Source organism: Aquila chrysaetos, chromosome 12 (assembly GCF_900496995.4).
Source record: "Aquila chrysaetos chrysaetos chromosome 12, bAquChr1.4, whole genome shotgun sequence".
NCBI classification, from domain to species: Eukaryota; Metazoa; Chordata; class Aves; order Accipitriformes; family Accipitridae; genus Aquila; species Aquila chrysaetos.
Window position 1 is genome coordinate 10,041,193 of NC_044015.1, and position 20,108 is coordinate 10,061,300.

At 43.0% G+C, this 20,108-nt stretch overlaps 1 protein-coding gene across 6 annotated transcripts in view; it reads right to left on the reverse strand.

Annotated features, from left to right (window-relative positions):
• Positions 1 to 13,290, reverse strand: part of SOAT1 (sterol O-acyltransferase 1) — a 31,364-nt gene extending 18,074 nt beyond the window's left edge. Inside the window, exons 1-3 of one of the 6 annotated variants that reach the window (XM_030033104.2) lie at positions 13,183 to 13,290; positions 9,661 to 9,790; positions 1,428 to 1,486 (exon numbers count right to left, since the gene is read on the reverse strand). In XM_030033104.2, the coding sequence (XP_029888964.1) occupies positions 1,428 to 1,486; positions 9,661 to 9,784 (183 nt within the window). In that variant the 5' untranslated portion in view covers positions 9,785 to 9,790; positions 13,183 to 13,290. The other 5 variants (XM_030033100.2, XM_030033102.2, XM_030033106.2 and 2 more) reach the window with 5 other exon arrangements.
• Positions 13,291 to 20,108: the final 6,818 nt, after the last annotated feature.

Genomic DNA, 20,108 nt, shown 5'->3' on the forward strand with positions numbered 1-20,108 from the left:
CCAGAATTCTCAGGAATTTTGCAGTAGATGGAGGTTTTTACTTAGCTTTACAGCTATTGTTGTAGCTTTGAGGGATGTTAAACAAATTTGCAAGCTGCTTAACTCAGGGGTTAAAACCTGAGCTCTCCGTGTTTTGGGAGAAGCTTCAGTAATTAAAGTGCCACTGCTGGTTTTCTTCAATCCTCTTTGCAGACAAGAAATCACCTTGTCTACAAACTAGCGTGTCTCAAAGCTGGAGGCCAGAAAAAAATATTTAGAAACAAGAGGCATTTCTGAAGAAAGAAATCAAAGATCAATTTGTCCCCTTGCAACCAGCTAGTGCTCCCTGGAACATAGAACTTAAAGCTATATGTCCTTAACAGCCAAAGCTTTCTCATGCAGGCATCTGTTGCCAACTTAGTGATTTGCAGTGACTGTTTTATCCGCAGAGAAAAGATGAGAGGCTTGCTCTATCATGTCCTCCTCATTCAGAGAAGACAACACACGAAATAAAATTCAGAGCTGACTATCCCTCTAACGTGCTGAATTTCAGGAGTTTCAGCACAAAAAGCAGTACACTCTTTGCAGAAGACATTTAAATATACTTTACTTATACCTATTATAAATTACACACTGCCTATAGAGGTGAAAAAAAGACTTTTAAACAGGAAAACATCTGAAAGGTGCAAGATATTTCTCTGTCCTGTAAGCATCCACTCCCAATATTCACATAAGGGTGGCACAATAAGATTACTTCATCTTTACCATGGAATTCTCTGCAATAAAATTAAGCAAGAGTACAGGACAATTTGGCCTGAAGAACATGCGTGCTACAAAACAATGGTTAACAAGGAGGGTGCAGTTCATTGTTAGCTAACTTCATTTAATTTGGGCATAAATCACCTTAACATAAGCTAAGACAATGGCAGCTCACACAAATGTAATGATGTTACAAATACACAGTGCTATTTTCTTTGGGCATATTGCTCACTGACAAAAAGAGTGGGACCAAGGCTCAGGAAGGTCATTTCCATAGCCAGGGCAACAGAAGCTGTGGGATACAGGTTACATGCTAGCCTTTGTTCAGTGGATAGCAGGACACAGAGCATTCTGAAGACTAAATATACAAGTAGGCTAGCTGATAATCACACTGCCAAAAGTTAGTGGTGAGGGAAGTTCCACTTTATTTACACGCCTCAAAGTTCATTCTTATCTTTGGACTTCAACCTATTGGCGTCAACTAAGACAGAACTGCATTTGATAATACCACCTCTCTTGTGCAAAGTCAGAAGAGAGAAGGAAGATAGAAAGAGGGCTGTATAAAAACCACTGCACTCAAGCTATGACTGAATAGCGATATTTGTGTTTCAGGACTAGTGACTCTCCAAAAGACATTCGGGGTCAATTATCCCACTCCTCCCCGTAAGCAAGCATTAGAGTATATTTACCTCAGCTTCTGCTATTAGCTGCATTTTCCTTGTTATCACATGGTCAACATCAACCCGGCCTAAGGAAGGAAAGCAAATATTTAACATTTGCATTTTCAGTGATACAAGCTGCATGTCTGAAAACACAGAAAGCACAACATACAGTAGCTGAGTCACTGACTTTTTCATTAGTGCTTCTGACTTCTAATAAGGTCCCAGCAAGTTCAAAACAAAGCTGCAGGAAATTCATAAGCTATGACCAAGTATTTTAAACAGCCATTTAAGATCACAGCACTATAAGGCAGTCAACAGCTGATAACATGCTGGATTTTCAAAAGCTTTATTTTCCATCAGCAACTCTGCAAATCTTCCCAAGGTCCCTAAACATATTCAGCCTTGAAGCAGCAAATGGAACAACCCTTAGAAGGTCATATCCAAGTGTACTGATCTTTTATCACAGCTTTATCTTACACACAGTGAACTAGGCATAAGATTAGGTTGTCTGGAGGTCTCTACATTGCCAATAGACAAGGCAGTCAAGTCACAACTATTTGTTACCGTAACCAGCTCTGAAGACAGGCTAAATTGCAAGTTGGAAGGTTATCCTCTGTTCAAACCTGGCTACTCCCACTCCTTTCATCCCCCAGAAGTGCTAGGTATCAGTCTGACTGTATTCCTCAATATGTTTCATCACTTAAGCAAACAGTCAGGTCTAACCATGCCATGAACATCATCTGACTTTTATCATTACTAAAACCATCGGCTAATATGTAAAGCCTCAAATATCACCTTTCTTTTGCATAAGGAACTATACACATCTGAGATGCCTCTGTTGCATCAAGAGGAAGCAACATACACAAATCAGACTTTTCAGACTAGTTGAGTTTTAAGACAAGGTTTGTCTGCAATGGTTGTAGAGTGCTGGCAAGCCAGCTGGTGTTTCACTTCTCCAATAAGAACTACAACACAGAAGATAAAGTTACTTAACGCAGAGAGTCTTGCACATGAAGGAAAAGCAAGATTAAAGCAGCAATATCCACCTCCCTTTCACTAGTCAGGGTAAAAAGATAGCAACATACCTTGCCTTGTGCATGTCCTTTGGCAATTATAGCTACAATAGTACCTTACACAGTAACACATTGCTAGCATTACAACTTGCATGTTCAGTAGCTAAGATGACACTACCACTCCTAGAAAAAGAGGATACTGAACTGATTCTCTAGGAACATTTCCAGTGAAGCATGAGCTAACAGATTTGCAGTAGAGGTGGCAACGTTGTGCTGCTGTGGGATGAGAAAACAGATTTATAGCAATATCACAGTTCATAATGCAACCTCCTTGTCTTGTACTCCTTGTATGTGTGCAGCCCATGCACACAAAATGCACAGTGTGTTGTTTTAATAAAACAAGTGCTTCTGTGATGCACACTAGTCTGAAGGTGCTCTTATGAGCAACCAGTTGTATGAAGTTTAGATAGACCTGCTTCAGAGATAACTCCAATTCCAACACTGGAGAAGAGTTAAATGAAACAAGAAACTTTATCTTCAATGAAGCTATGCTCAGTTGTCAGCATTTATTCTAAACCCCATACTCCAATCAAGCAGGAAGATCAGTTTTTGTTTATAAAAACTGCTCCACAAGCTATAGACTTACAAACAGACCAGCAACAACAGCCTATTACTTAGCAGCCTTGTAATGCAACAACAACAAGGAAACTTCTTAACACCATGAATTTTTGGCTGCATACAAAGATCCATTTTTACAAAAATAGAATTCCTGGTTGCTAAGCATCTCACCTCCAAAACAAAAAAATTACCTCAGCATTTAAGCTCATGCTGTTACACTTGCCAAACAGCAGCAGTTTGGAAAACAATTTGAGAGAAGAGTGTAAGATACCACTGGAGAGTCCCTTGTCCCACTCAGCTCGTGCGCTTTGCTGGTCTCAAACGGATTCCCTCCCTCTCCCCCCAGTAAATTAAAAAAAAAAAAAAAAAAAAATCAAGTTGTTCCACAAGCAGCAGAACTGCATACCCTTCATATCATCTCAGTGACTCTACTTCCTCACTGCACCACTCCACAATTGTATTCATAGCCCCCTCCCCCCATTACTACTACGCTAAGAACCACCTTGTGCTTATCTGCTAGAAAGCAGACAAGACAGAGCTTTTGAGCTCAAAACACAACTATCTTTTTCCTGTAGAAAGGTAAGAATTTGTGTTTCTTATCCAGCTGCCAGTCTTCAAGACTATCAAGTTTGCTTGAAGCTGTCCAAGACCACCAAAGAGGACAGGACACATGAGACTTAATGGACTGCACTATTTCCTTTGTAAGCCAAGCTGAAAATAAATAGCCACTGCTTTGACTATACATTTCCTGTCAGATCTTGCATTTGAAGCCTCAGTTATTATAACTACCCAGGAGCAGCCCACTTCGGAAATAAAACTCCCTTTTTGACTTACAAGGCCTTGAAGATGGATGTAGTTTTACAGATAGCTAATGTACAGCTTTAATGGTTGTACAGGAAACAAGGCTAGACTCTGACCTGCTGACGCTGTAATTGCTAAATTGTATGCAGTGTCCCTCCTATCACTTTATTCACCCACACACTGGTGTGTATGCACAGACTAGACTAGAAACACAGCATATTTTAAAATGCTTTAAAATCAAGATCTCCGTGTCTTTAGTATATGTGTCTCATAAAACAAAGTAAAACCACCTGTAAGCTTGTTGCTTCTTTTCTAGAAGAGTCCCCTGTAGAAGAAAACCCACCCCAAAACAACTCATTCTGCTGTGTTGCATCACACCATAAACTTAAGCTGTGTCACAAGGCAGACACCAGAGAACACATAACTCATCATCTTCTTGAATCATTCATCTTCTGTTGTGCAAGCTGCTACTTATGTTCTGTGAAGTCATTTGAGAAGCGAAACATCACATGATTTTGAGTCTTATTCCTTCATAAAGGAATTGTCTAAATCTTCATAAAGAAGTCTAAATCTTCATTTTCCTTTGACACTGAAAATGAAGACTGGATCCCTCTGTATCACTTTGGCACTGCAACATCATTTAAAAAAATGGACTCAAGGCTGCACAAGACAAGCAAGCACATCTTAGCATTTAAAACAAGATGGCATATGCCTTAAGAAAACGGGAAATATATTTAAAGTCATAAGGAAGAAAATCATCTTTGAAGACTAATATGAAATAGTAGCAAGTTTCACAGGAGACTGAAGCAGGGTTTGCTTTGAAAGAGTTTTACTCACAGGGTGACGTTTTAACTTAATGGTAGTTGTGTTCCCTTCCCATCAGCAAAGACATTATTGATAAGATCTTTAGCTGACCACTTGTCTTGGGCTTTAGAAACTGATCCTTGTAGGATGCGACACCTCTGCACAGTCCAAATTCCAAGCAGGTTCAAAAGTCAGAAATAAAGAAATGAGCAAGTTAAATGTAAGCTTTGTTTCCATAGGAAATCAGGCTAATAAAAGATCACCTGAAGATTGAGAAAGTTTCTTATTGTTGAAAAATTGAGCAACTTAAGTTTCACAAAAGATTTACAAGCTACCTTTCTTAAAGGATCTCATTGTCCCTTTTTCAACCTACTCTTATACATGTTACAGATAGCGACATTTGAGATGACTAGAGAAGTGTCCCATTCATATGATCTGTTAGTGTTGCAGCTTGGGATCCAACAAAAACAGCTTCTATGTAAGACACTAGCCAGCTCTCTACTAGGCAAGCTCTCAAAAATTAACTGTGTTAAAACGCATTCATTTTATTTAACCACTCCAGTCCGCAATTACCACCAAGGGCACAAGTGGGAATAAGTAATTTGAGTAAAGCCGTGGCTTGCGTGCAGCGTTACAGTTCTAGCCTGTAATGACCTCACCAGCCACAGAAGCTGCCTGCAGCCCAGCACTGAGCCATTGCCACTCAAACTGTTGCTGCATTGTGGCAATAAGCTTATTACTGAGCAGTTAGAACAACCCAGGGAGACTACTGCTCTCTAAATCCCTGCACAGCATTCAAGACAAAAATGCCTCTTCACAGAAAAGCTAGGAAAAGCACATGAACAAACTTCAGTTTATTGCCACACGTACTTCAAAAAGACACTTCTCAGAACAACCAAGCACGCTCACAGGTCAGAAGCATTTTCCCCTAATGATGTCAGAATCTGTTTAGCTTCAGGATCTTCATGGAGAGTCACAGATACAAACTGTACCCAATACTGCCCTTCTCTAAAAGGGTTTAAATATATTATCTTAATCATTTCTTGATTAGACAACTTGCCACTCGAGAGGTTAAAGCAACATACGCAGAAGGATTTCATTAGAGTCAGCTACCTGGATTCAAAGGCTCCCTCTCTAAAAACACTGAAGATGTTATCTGAAGGAAAGTAGTGTTAAAGCCAACCTAGTGCAAGGCTACTGTAAAGAGGGGAAGTCTTCTCTATCTGGTACAATACAACATATGTTAATAATTCAATGCTAATAAGCCTTAATCTTACTTATGGTCATTTATTTGGCCACTCAGCAGGTAGAGGCAAGTTCTGACAAGATTGCTGCCAGAGCTCAGCCGATCTGCTTAAAGAACGCATAGGCCACTGCAGTGCAGATGGGCAAGGAATTCAGTTAAAGTCATTTCTGCAGGGACACGGGACCCAAACAGCCTCTTCACTAGCAGGAGGAAACACCAGCATTCTCTACATCATGCCACCATGCCCACAGGCTCTTCACAAGAATCTGCTCAGCCTTCACCAAACCCACAGGTTGCAAAACATGAGAGCGCCTAGAATTACCAGAATCCAGCTGGTCTCAGACAAGACAGCTCTGTGATGCATCTCCTGGAAACACATCCAAGATATTCAATTCAAGCAGCTTAATCACAAATTCACTAATCCGTAAAAAATAGCCTGTTGATACAACGTTGATACACTTTGTGCTGTGAGTCAGACAGCAAACCCTGAAGCTTTCCAAATTGCTCCCTGTTTCAGAGCTCCCTCCTCCTACATCTGTCAGTAGGCACACACAATTCATGCAGCGTCGTGAACTTTTGCACCGAGAATGATCAATAGTAACCTCTTCATTGGAAGATAACAACCCCTTTCCAAGATCAGCATTACTGAACAGGCTTACTCACACCAAAGATACGCCACATAACTTGTTTGCAGATCAGTCTCCGGAGACACTTCTAATCCTTTTCTGATTTCTAAGGAAACAAAGGCAGACTCCAAAACCATCAGTTTACTGTTGTGAACGGTCTAATCTTAGCATTTGAGAGGCACTCAGATACACACTTAAGAGCCTCTCTAACCTTTTCAGATCTGCCCATGCAGTTTCTATTACGCTCCTTCCAGGTAAGATTTCCTGCAACCGGTACTGCCAGATATCAATATCCTACCAAGCAGAACAGTTTTATTTTTATTTTTTTTTATGTATCTCCAGCTCAAAACATATAAGACTAATCTTATTAAGGAAGCCTGGCTTTTGACAGGGGATTATTGCTGCCTAGATCACCTGCTGACTCTATGCCAGGACCAAATTAGTTGTTTAATTATGACACTAGAGCCAATTCAAGGAGAAGTGATATATGAGACTGAAGTTCAGCTACTCTGTCAAAGCAAAGTTACAGGCTGAATGATTACAAGATACAAATGCATCAAGGGACAGAAGAATTCTTCTGGCAATCTCAAAGCTATGAGTATTTCCATATCACTATAAATTTGGGGATACTGGAGTACAAACTATTCAGTCTTAGAACTTGGCAAGCAATGAGACAGTTTTCAGCAGAATTGACGAGGCAAGGAAAAAATAAGCTAAACTATACAAATGCAAGAGTAAGACCTAATGTAGCTCTAAAGCCAGTATATGGATTAAAATTATTCCTCCAAGCAATTTCAGATCAGCCAATGCATTTGAGTTTTAATAAAGAAAAGATTAATGGCCTAGAATTTTCTGTACGAAGTTCACACACTTCTGGAAACAAGTCAATTGGCCCTTGACACATTAACTCTTAAGTTAAAAAGCAGATCGTGTTTGCTAATCAGGGAGAACCAAGGGTGGGAAATCACATTAGCAATTTAGTTTTTCTACAGAGATAATTGCTACAAAGACACTACATATTTACTTGCATACAAGATACTGTCTTCACCTAGCTAGAATCCCTCGACTGGAATAAACATGCATCTTGTCTAAAATTCTACACAACACCCAGTGTTAAGATGCTACAAAAGGATGTTGCCAGACAGCAGATCATTAGCTTCATGCTGCCTTTGTACACATAAGGACTAATGCCTTAAAAACAGCTATTCAGAAGTGAATAGCTAGGACAAAAGAAAGTGAGAAAAGAAGTCTATGGCTACTTCTTTTGAGAAGTTCTTCCACCTCAGCTGTGCTTTCACAGAAAGCCCTACCTACTTACACAAGCATACTGGACTATGTGAAAAGGCCACTACCTGAAACACACGAACACTTCAATTTTGTAAAGCTTCAACCTTTGTGTCACAGAGATGCTGATCTAACCCCACTGTAAGGGGGAATTCTTGTCCAGATCGATGCATCTTTCTCCCAGGCCTGTGATATGGTCAGGCATCACTCATGCCTCCTACCTTCCTGTGGCATTCCTGTTGTCCCCATCACTGTGCTCTGCAAAGAGTCTGCAAAAACTGGTCTTAAGTCTTTGTGACACTTCTGCTGAATTGGCAGCAACCCTGGAAGGTAAGAGGCACCTAATCTTAACTAACCAGGATTCCTCCCCGTTGTCCTTGCTGTCCTTCACTGCAGTTTGTACTGTATTAAAACACACTGCATTGTTCTAAGCCAACCCACCAGGCACGTGTACATGCATGAAAGCTCGGTACACTTTGAAGAGATCTACCCCAGAATGTTTACTTGCTATGCAGCCACAGTATCTCACCTGCAATGACATTACACCACATCTCAGAGGTATTAAAATGAAAGGCTTTTACGACAGGCACACCCACCTATCAAGTACTTATTATCACAGCTATATTTACTCTTTACCCACAAGCTTGCAAGAACTCAAATTCATGCATAACAGTTAACGTGTTTCCATAGATAAAAAAGTAGAAGTCTGCTTCCAAATCCACCATAACTGTTTTCCAGTAGCCATCAACTCCATGCAATTTTGTAAAAACAGCAATAATGGTACAGTCCCATTTGATTCAATTAAAATGGTGTTACCACCAACAGCTTAAAATCCCAGTTCTCTTAAGTAGTTTGTGGGATGGCTTTCTCTCTAATATCTTTTTTGCAAGAAGAAATCTGACTTGTCCTAAACTTAAATTTGCTCGAACTCCTGTTTCAGTTGAAAGTAGTACTGTGAAATAGTGACAATATTCAGAAGCATACCAATAAGAATTATCTCCTTGAGTCACTGGCACCAGGGTTTTGGAGCTTATACTCACGTGGCATATTGTGATAAACTAGTTTAGCTTTTTGCTTATTCTGTCTCCCAAAGAGAAAAGAAACAAGCTGCAATTTCATTGCTAACCTCCTTATCACCAGGCTGGAATGGGGTGCATAACCCAGCAATTAGAGACAGTCACAGTGTCCACAGAGTCCACAGGCAAAACCAATCATAGTGCCACACAGCTGTCCCTGCAACTCAAGGGACAGGACATAGACAGCAGTGACCCTTCCACAAAGCCAACTGTAAACCACATAACTTTTAAGGTGACCACAATATAAATTAATACAAAACCAACTGTTTATTGTTCTATTTTAAGGCAGCCAAGGCTGAGACTGGATAGAATGGAGCTGCTCTGACATTAACAGAGCCCCACAGGAGCAAAGACTCATTCTTTGTGGCATCCTACCTACATCTGTCTGTCAGGATGGATACACCAGCTTAGCCTGGTATGTTAAAGTCCATTTTGTTCAATCTTGAGGAAGCCACATACTTGTCAAGATGCATTTGCACCATTTACAGCATTAAAGCATCTCCTCCTCATCACACACATTTGTCTTGTGACAATCGCTTTCTTTACTCTAGATCCCTGTAAGCACTGCAGTACACAGCCCCTGAGGGGAAGTTCTGCAGGACAGCACTCCAAACAACCTAAACCTGCTGAAGAAGTGCAGCTGGTACACAGGGAGCTCCACCTTGGCAGCCTTTCTACAAGCAGAAAAACTGAAATGAAAGGGCAAAGAGGCAAGAGCCATGAGCTAGAAAGGACACCTTAGAGGAGATCACATGCCAGAGTTGCAACTAATCCCGAGCAAAAGAGTCTCACCATTGCTTGAGTTTTGAAATGACCTCTCGGTCTCAGGTCTCCTCTGCATTTCCTCATTCTCAGGGGTCTTGCAGGTTGTAGTGGAGCCAGACTGGCGTTTTCTTACACAGTCTTCACCTGCCATTGATGCCTAGCTAGACCAGAAAAAGATAGCAAATAATTAATGACAAAAGAAACTCATTTACTCTTTACATTGTTCAAGAAAAAAATGTACATAGCCTTCTTGACACTAAACTTAGACTTTCTTCCCCCCATTACGAATTCAGAGCAAGGGTAGGGGAAATTAAGCACACACTTATATTAGCCATTTACTGTGGATCACACTTCCTTTCCCTTACTACAAGCAGTAAAGGAACAAAGTGACCCAGCAAGTTCCCCAACCACTACCAAAATATCTCCTCACAGCTCCCTCCTTTCCCTACAGACCTTCTTAAGCATTTGTGGAATCTTTAAAAGGCCAAAAAGCCCTTGCAAACGCTTTCCGATAGTCAGTTGGACAATAAAATTTGTCTTCTGAGAGAGCTGGCAGGTTTGCTTTGCAGAATCACCCACGTTATTTTCCCTGAGCCAAGCCCCTTTCCATCAAGTTTTCAGTTCTTACAGAAAAAGCAGCTTCCTCAATAGATCCTTGTACTCTGCTTGGCCAGACAACAGTTGCATTGCAAACCACAGGAAAACAGGAAGAGAGAATCAGGTTTGAACTACGCCAGATTCAATGACAAAGGTCACTGCTGGGGACAGAGCTGCTAGTAAGGAACACCTGGAGCAACAGAGCCAGGCTGAAAACAAAAAAATTCTCAGTTAACAAGAAGGGGAGAAGATACTAACTTAGTCATGAAGTGACATTCCAGCACAGTCTCCATGAAATTGAGCTCAAGAAGCTCTCAGAGATGTAGCTACAACCAGGGACAATTTTCAGAACTGGACTTCCAGAAAACCACACAGGCATGTATGTAACCACATTTTCAAACTAATGCTTCTCCTTCTTGATATATTTTTCACCTTGGCACAAACTGTTAAATAGACATGTGTTTTGATGCTAGTGAACAGAATACACACACCAGCACAGATGAGCCGCTAGAGACAGGCAAGGAAAATTCATGCACTTGTAGAAAAACTAAGCAGGCAGAACATAATTATTTAAGGATGGATTTCCTCAGAATACCGAGGCTGGCACTTCTGCAAAAGGGAAATAAGACTACGATCAAATGTTTTCAGGACTCAACTTCCTGTGTCTGTCCCTCTAGTAGAACAGTCTCCCATTCTCCTTTCAGGCATCGCAGCATACAGGGGAAAAAAACCCTTTTACAACACGAAACAACAAATCGCTAATTCAATCACCAACACCATTTCTTGCAGCACTGCCTCTCAGTTCTCTCTGTCTCAAGAGATCACAGCCGGGTCTACAAGCTATAAAACAAAAACCATTAAAAATGACAAGCTGCCCAGCTAGCTTTGTACAATACCTGATAGCTCATACTATCATAATTTACATAATGCAAAAAGCATTTACATGAAGAACAGAAAGAACCAAGCAAGAATATGGTAAATCTTCCTACAGTAACTATGCTCACCAGCACAGAAAGGTAGCTAGCAGGACATACCCACTTCCTACCAGCTGTGTACATAGTTATTGCTGCAACCCTCCTTCAAACACGAATCAGTCACCATCATGAAGACATTACTCCTTCCACTTCTCAGCCTTCCCACTTCTCAGCCTTCCCACGAGGTTCCAGGTACAGACATGGCCACCTCATGTTAGAGCAACCCACCTGGGGCTTATAACTATGTGGAGATGCTGGACAGGCAAACATTTCAATCCTTCTCCTCTTACCCAAGAGAGATGCCCAAAACTCTATCAAAGGATAAGAATGCATCACTCTGATCACACAACAGGGTCTACAGAACAGTGGAGGGGGAAATCAAGCTACCTTATAAATTCCTGCACTAACAAGCTTCTCCTTGGGGCACTAGCAAGCCTCTCCACTGCCTCCTGATCCAAGTTAAGTTGTTCTTGTGAGCCACATCTGTCCTTAAAGGTGCAGGTTTTCCAGCTCTAACAGAGGAGCACAAGTTTAATTCTTTTCTCAGTACACTTTTCAACTTCTTCAAGAGGTGAAGAAGGCTCTCCTTCCTCTCCAGTGCAGAGTGGTTAAAGTATCTCACTGAAAGGCTAACAGAAAGGAGTTAAAAATAAAGAATTTCAGGATGGGGTACAGAAAAATCATGTGTGGGAGGAGAAGAAAAAAAAAAAGTTAAAGCAATTAACTTAAAGAGTTATTCAATTCAGATAGGCTAAGTGATCACAAAAAAGCCTTTTTCACATGACACAATTATTGTGCTAGGGGAAATCTATGAAAACAAACATTTACCTGGTCTAGTTTCCATATGATGAGAGGTACAGCATTACAGTACCTAAGCAACTATCAGCACATCAGTGCCTAAAGAGGGCATCAGACCCTCCCTCAAATCTCTGCTAGAATCACATCAATCACGACACAATACCATGGTAAGTCCAAAATGTTCACTACCTCCTTCACTAAAGGAAGTCACTCCTCACAATTAGTAAATAGTCACTCCTTTCACCCTACTATGGGCACTTGCAGGACATCTAGAACCACAAATGCATCCCATTAACCGACTTCCCAGCAGAAACTCCCTGATTTTATAGGCATGACTGTGTTATGGTACTTTTGTAAAAGGTCTCAGAAACCTTGAGTTTCTCCATCTTCCCTTTTGAAACACTGGTAATTATAAGCATGCCTTAGGGGAAAGGCAACACCCTATAGAAAGTACATCTCTGCATTTCAAAAGGCTTGGTAGCACAGTGAGGGCACATCTTCTACCTCCAATACCACTTATGCTAAATAATAACCTTATCCCAAAGACCTTTCACATCTCCAAGGTTTTCCTTTGGCCCTTGGGGATAACGTTAACTAGCAGACCCGGTGTGCTGCGTCCTCGGTATCAGCAGAGCTCTTCATGAACTAGGCAGGCACCAAAAGAAAGTTAAGGTCATTCCACAGCTCACCCGCAACGCGCAAAACACTCACCAGGGGAAAAAAACCAAACCAAACCAAAAAACCCAAACCCGAAACCCGCAGATAACAATGGAAGCTGCTTAAAGCACTGCCGAGGCTCCGAGCACACCCGAGACCGTAAAGTCAGCTCCCTTCTTCACTAACTCCCTGGAAACAAGCACGGAAGTGTTCGGCGGTAGTGCCCGCTGTCAGCAACGAGACCCACCCCTTACCTGCCCCCCACCAAGCCCCAACCCTGAGGGCACCCAGAGGCCTGCGGAGCGCTGCCCCCCTCCCCCGAGCCGCACGGCCCTGCGAAAGGGCTCGGGCACAGCTTCCCCCGCCTCAGAGAGAGCCGGGGGCGGGGGGCCGCCGGTGCCGCTGGGGGCGGGCCGGGCCTAAAGCCGCCACCGACGGCAGCGAGACAGAGCGGACCCTCTCCCGCGGAGCCGGCCGGGCCGGGGCCGAAGGAACGGCCGCCCTCACCCCGCGGGAGCGTCACCTCAGGGCGAACTGAGCCGCTGCCTCCGCACACGCCGGCTCCCCACAACCGCTTCCCGCCTCCGCCGCGCGCCCGCGCGCCAGGGCCTCTTCCCAGGGCTCGCGCACGTCACCGCGCAGAGGGAGGGGGGAGCGGCGGCGCCGCCTTATTGGCTGGGAGGCGTTCCGCAGGGGAGGGGGCGGGGGCGCGCGGCGCGGGGGCGGTGGGAAGCCGGGTGGGAGGCGGCACGTGAGGCGCACGTGCCCCCCCCCCTCCCCTCCCGCTACACACACACACACACACACACACACACTTTCCCGCCTTTGCCGCCCCCCCCCCCGCCTTTTCTGTCAGGCGGCGTGGCGGGACGGGGCCACTCGCCGCCACCTTATCCCGGTCTTCTTGAGGCCGACGGTAAAGCGGGGGGACGTGGGACGGCCGTGACCGCCCGGCCCAAGGTCCTGGGCAGGCTCAGTCAGCACCCGCGGGCGGGCCTGCCCTCGTCCTGAGGATCCCCCTCCTCCTCCTCCCCCCCACCACCCCCCGGCACAAGGAAAACTTATTTCAAGGAACTGGGAGGACACAGAAGTCAAGGCTGAGAGGCCTGGAGGACCCGGCGGCTTTATCTGTCCTCGTCCTTCAGAGGGAACACAAAGGTTGCTCAACAAGTGCTTCCCCTGGCGCCCGGGGTTCGGTACAAACACGTGTCCTCCCCCAGTGAGGTTCTTCCAAACGGCTTTATGGGAGCGAGGGCAAATGTTTTTAAAAGGAGGTAAAAATGGAGTGCCTGCCAACTGGAGTAGCACCCCGTCCCCCAAGAAGTGTGGGTTTGTGGCAAGGGGGTGTTCACCCTCGCAACTTTTACCCCGGGGAGTGTGAGCTGCAGCTCGCCAGTAAGGGGGGGAGCCGAGAAGGAGTCCTGGCTGGAGAGGTCTCCCTCCAGTCCCAGCCTGTACTCCAGAGGGTCAAAAACTGGGTGAAAGGCTGGGGTTTGCACCCTTGCTTTCTTTCTTTCCCCAGGCAGAGACAAGCTCATGAGGGATGGTGAGTCACAGGAACACGTCACCAGCAAACAAACTCTAGTAACCTCTCGGTAGCTGCATTTCACCGGGTAAATGGGAAAGTTTTCCTAAAGTCAGGAGAACTAAGCCACTAATTTCCTACGGGCAAGTACATGTCTTTCCTTCTCCTCACCACTTCAGGGCTGTGCTGTGCACAATATGTACCCAGGTGCACCCTGAAATGTTGTCCCAAACAAAGGTACAAAGCAGGGTATTAAAACATTTCTATCACATTTCACCTTCTCAGACCTGTTAATAAAACAAATTTGCTTTGACCAACACAAACCCGAGACACACTCTTAAATGTGTAAGTCTGCTGGAACTATTCAGAAGTAGTTCTAAATAATCTGTGGAGACTCTGAGCAGAGCCACTGAGTGAAAAAGTCTGAAACAGATTTAGTTTGCAATGTGTGCTCACACTATTATCCCACCACCCACCTTTCATGCTGCTTAATAGGAAAACTGTTGTAAAAATTAAAGGAAAAAAAGAAAAATCCTATCATTGCTGAAATGCAAATAGCTGCGTGGGTGATAGCACCAGGAATTTTCACATAAATTTGCCCCTGTTCTTAAGAAGTCGATTTTAACACAATGCTGCTTACAGATACTCTCAAGTCAGGCTATACATGATCACTGGTGCCCTCATGCTCAAAATGCTGTGCTAGCTATTTACACTGAAGTGTCTTGTGGTGCCAGCATCAGCTGTGTGAGCAAGTGGAAAAGCAAAAAAAAAAAAAAACCTTCCAAAAATTTTCTAAAGGTCAATAAATTGTTGATGAAACTGTTTCATCAAATTAGTAAAACTGTAACTCTGGGTGGTAGGAAACAAGATACCTTTAACAGAAAGAAAAGTGCATGTAGCCTTCAGAGCTGGTCAGTTTGCTTTTCTTATTTTGCCTTAAAGAGGTGGTGGATAGGTGCCACCAGATTTTATTAGCATCTCTTTCCAAATCTCCCAGGCCAAAGCAGCGCAGTGTGACGGGCACTGAGCTCCCTCCTGGGTCTCTCAGTTTTTCCCTAGCAGAGCTGTTTCACAGCCTACTTTCCTGTCTGTTTAGAGGCTGTTTACCTGCAGCTCACTGAGGGTGAAAAGCAAAGTGGCTGCTCTTGTTACCTTCCTTCCCATCTTTTACACAAGAAATTGGAAGAAGGCATTGCCACCTCTGCTTCCTGCCACTCACACCCATTGTCTGCTGTTGTCTTCACCAGTCCAAACTGCTGCACTGTTTCATCAGCTACATCATTTACTCTGCTTGTCACCACGGTGCTTGCAATCTTGATTTTCTAGAGCGTTTTACGTTAATTCTATGGGTTGCATTGCTCAACGATTGCCTAACCACAACCATTCCTGAGCACTCCTGGCTGAATCACTGTATGGTTGTTCCCATTTGTTGACATGGGAACCTGTGGCCCTGACACACCAACTTTTTGCTTCAGCTTCACTTGCTGTCACCCACCCAATGCCAGGCAGCAACTCGACTTCTACAGCACTGCTTGTTTTCCTTTTTTTCTTTCTTTTATTTTCCTTTCTCTTACTTTTCTTTTTTATTTTCTTTTCTTTTTTCTTTTCTCTTTTCTTTTCTCTTTTATTTTCTTTTCTTTTCCTTTCTTTTCTTTTCTTTTTTTCTTTCCTTTCCTTTCTTTGCCTTTCTTTTCTTTCTTCCTTCCTTCTTTCCTTTCTTTCTTTCTCTGTTTCTCTCTCTATTTCTTTCTTTCTCTATTTCTTTCTCTATTTCTCTATCCATCTCCCCAGCAGTCTGCATAACAATTTACAGCTCTCATGCACACATTATATACCATGATGTTGACTGGTGACTGCAGACATGCTTGATGCACTGGTCTCTAGCTGAGCCTGCCTTATGCCTATCAGCTCAGGGGGAGCATAAAGAAAAGCCTTTGCTGTTAATGCAAACATGCTGCCCAGGGTGGCCGGATACATCCGCACGATGACTGGTGGGGTCTCTGCAGCCCGGGGGAGGCTCTGGGGAAGCAGCAGCATGGCCTGTACTGGCCAGTGTTATGGGGAGGTGAGGACCGCAGGGGAGGCGAGGCAGAGGGTTGAGGCTTTCACAGCCCCTCTGTAAAATCTCTGCCTGGTCCTGTTCCTTCCTGTTGTTTTTGACACTTCTGCAAAATAGATGTGATTAACGCTGCCTACTTTTAGTTCTGTGTAACTCTAATTTATTTTCTATTTTAAGATTTTTGGTCTCAGTCTGCCCAGAGAGTAAGTAGCTGTGGTTGTTTCTGATGCCTGCATTTATTGACCAGAATGATTAATTCCTTTAAAACGTCTATCTGGGCTTTAAAATGATCCATCTGAGAGCCTCAATACTTTCACATATTTCAGTAAAGTGGACTATGTCCTATAATAAGCCCTTTAAAAGTATAGTTTATAATTTCCCATATTGGATGCACAATAGCAACATCCTAATGTAGAAATGAAAGAGCTCCCTCAAGTGGTTAAAAATATTGTTACATGTTTAACTTTATTTTTTTCCTTTAAAAAAAAAGTCAGTAGTGTTAGATCTATAACGTAAAGCTGATTATAAATGTAGCAATGAATGAGCTTCCATTTTTGCATAACCAGAAAAAATGGTGTGGAAGTCAGACTGAGGCCAAAACTCAGTCAGGCAAGTGCTGCAGTTAAAAAAAACAAACAACAAAAAAACCCAAAACAAAACGAAAACTTTTAAGAAACTGTAGAGGACTTCAGCCTGATCTGATAATGCATGATTGAATTTTGGCAGGAAAATCGGAAACTAGCTCCAGCAGACATCACATTGTTGAGGATGCCTAAAGTGTTTATAAATCATAAAGATGGCTTTTTAAAAACTCCAGTTCAAGTTTCCACAGTTCCTGCTATCATCATGTCAAGATTTTGCATGTAATTACCCTTGCTCCTCTTTACTTTGTATGAGGCATAGGGTTTTCAAAATATTTGGTGAAAGAGATTCAGATCAGCAAACTTTGGAGAAAAGACAGAAGCAGCAGGAATTGAACTCTGACTTCAGCGAGCAATTCCTTGTGCAGTTACTTTCCAAGCAATGAAGTTACTGGTTTTGCTGGCAGATGAAACAGTCGGAAAGAAACAACCGCATCCCTCTCGGCAGAGGGCAGTGGTATCCTTACTCAAACATCACATCACTTCTTGCTACTGAACTGAAATCATCCTTTAAAAAAAAAAAAAAGTGAAGCCCTACTGCCAGCCAGCAGGTTGCTCACTTCCACTCCAAGCTCAGAAATCCAAGAATTGGGCTTCTTGCCACGACCAAGGACGAGGTGCAACAGCCAACTTAATTGCTGTGATTCCATTGCTGAAAAGGGAAACTCACATTATTTTTTGAAGAGCAACTAATTTTTCCTTTCCCTGCCATTTTGAAGTAATAGAATGAATCTTTCCAGCTGGGCTGGTGTAATGGTTGGGGTTTTGTTTGTTTAAATTGAGGACGTTGTTTCTTCAGTATATTTAAAAAGGAGAAGATCCTTCCAATCTGGCTAAACATCAAATCATTAAAGGTATTGAATCTGCACAGGTATAACTACTGTCTAACCCTGCTAAGCTGAACTGTGTTTTCTGAAACTGTTCTTTATCCTCTGCAACATACCAGCTTTCTCCTTCTGTTAGGCTCAGAAAGAATTTCACCTGGGTCCCAACCACATTATGTATTATCATCATTCTCCTTGTGACACCAGCTCAAACCAATCTCAGATTTATTTTGCAGCATATTCTGCTGCTTATTAAAATTGCATGAAAATATTGAACTGCCTCAATGAGAGGGTCTCTGAAGTTGTTTCAGCAGTAACACACGGCATTAAATGTGCAGTCAGCCCTGGAAGAGTGACTTCAGAGAGATTAGTTCCAGAACAAACAGGTCTAGTTACTAGTATTGACTCTCTTGCTTATAAGGGCTTTCTAAATATTTTTGTGGAAACGCAGCACTGAACTTGGCCAGCATCTCCTTCCCGTTCATACAGTAGCAACTGTACATGTTCCTTGTGACTCCACAGATTGCCAGCTGTGTTACACAGCTGGGACCCTTCCTTGCGAAGGTAAGACGCAGCAGGTAGAAGAGCAGATGTTTTACACCTAGTTTAATGGCTGCTTACTAGTCTGTAGTAGTAATCTCTTCCTCTCCATATTTCATAAATATGTTTATCCTTTCTCTTTTCCTAAGTAAATACAAAATAGTTTGCTGTTGCTCTCCCCATAGCTGCTAAGGTACTTATGTGGAGAAGACAGTGTAAGCCAGTATTTTCTACCATTTCATTGTCTCCCATTTATTTCTTACAGTATAAATGTGCTGACCGCTGATGGACATGGAAGAGAATTAGTACTTATGGAATGACTGGTCTAGGATGATTCCCAAGACAGTTGTTTGCAGGTAATCATACAGTCCTACCTATTCTGTACTTTGCAAAGTGCAGGTTATGGGGACTAATAACTTTCTATGTGCAGTAATCAACTATTTCACTTTTCTAATGCGGGAGATTTCCATGGCTTTCTCCACTCCCCAGTTGTAGAAACAGAAGCATGTTCTTAGGGCAGGGCTTTCATACACAAGCTGTAATATATATTTTTTTGTATCTTTTAGACTGTCTTCAAAAATAACATGATGAGGCTGTGGGAAAGGTATTGGACTTGAAAGGCATGGGGAAAAAAAAATGAGGTGCTATGGTGAGAAGAGATCAGCCTCTTTGAGGGAGTATGAGATCCTTAGGGTCATCAAGGTGAGATCTTAGAGAGAAATGTCACATAGGTAGCCAGTGTGCTTGCAAGACACATGGGGAACGCCATGGAGAAGTCTAGGAGCATCGAAATGGCAGCTAGAATCACAATGCCAGAAGTGGTTGACCTTTGTAATGAAAGACTCCCAAAAATATGAGGACATGGGGAAAAATAATCCCCATCAAAACCAGGATATATTTCTCAGAGGAGAACAAATATCTTCATAAAGCCATGGAATATGGACTCTCCGTTGTAAACTAAGAAAGAAAACATGTTTTCAGCTTTCAGTTTCAGACACTTCCTCTTTTCCACCTAGTTTTAATCTCTGCAAAGATAGATGACATCTACTGAAAGTAGTCCCAAGCAGGAGACAATTCTAAATCTGCCCAGCCAGCTCTTTGGCTGTTTCCATGGCAATGAGGCAGCGTGTCCTGCTGCTCTCCCTTCTGCAAGAGCCTTTCCCAAGCTCGATACGGACCGACAGCACCATGCATTTGTAGCTCCCCTGCCAAAAACTTCCCTCATCTCTGCTCAAGGCCATTCCCATCTGTTCCTTTCTGCTTCTCCCCGATTCTGGAAACACCTGGCTAGAGAGGGAATCCATCCATGTGTTTGCTTCTCTGCTGCAATGATTCAGGTTAAGGGTGGACCGCTGCCAGTTATACAAGTTGAGAGACTGGAGAGGGCAGTGGCTTCCAACCTTCCTGTCTTGGAAAGAAGTTTTGGGTGATGGAATCCAGATTTCCGTCTAGTCTCCCAAAAGAATCAGACTGAAACTTGGCACCTCTGGCCATAGCAACAAGTAGAGCAGTAAAGAATGTACAGACTTGGTACAATGCAGTGCTTATTGAAGGAGATGACAAGCGTGAAGGAACACTTCCAAAACCCTGAATTCAGATAGATCTATGTCACAGCTGAGTCTCTGGCAGCTCTCAACAGCATTTCACTGAAAGTGAAAAAAAAAAAGTCAGTTACAATGCTGAAAGAGGAGCTTTTGCTATCGTCTGAGGACTAGCAAAAATGGAAGATTATAATGGAACTACACTTGGAGGTGAAGCAATCTGCAGGGTTTGCTGCAGTTGATCTGCATTGGGCTGAGTTGATGTGGTTACAAAAACATCTTTGTGCTCAGCACTATTCCGTTGTTGGCCTAGTGCCTT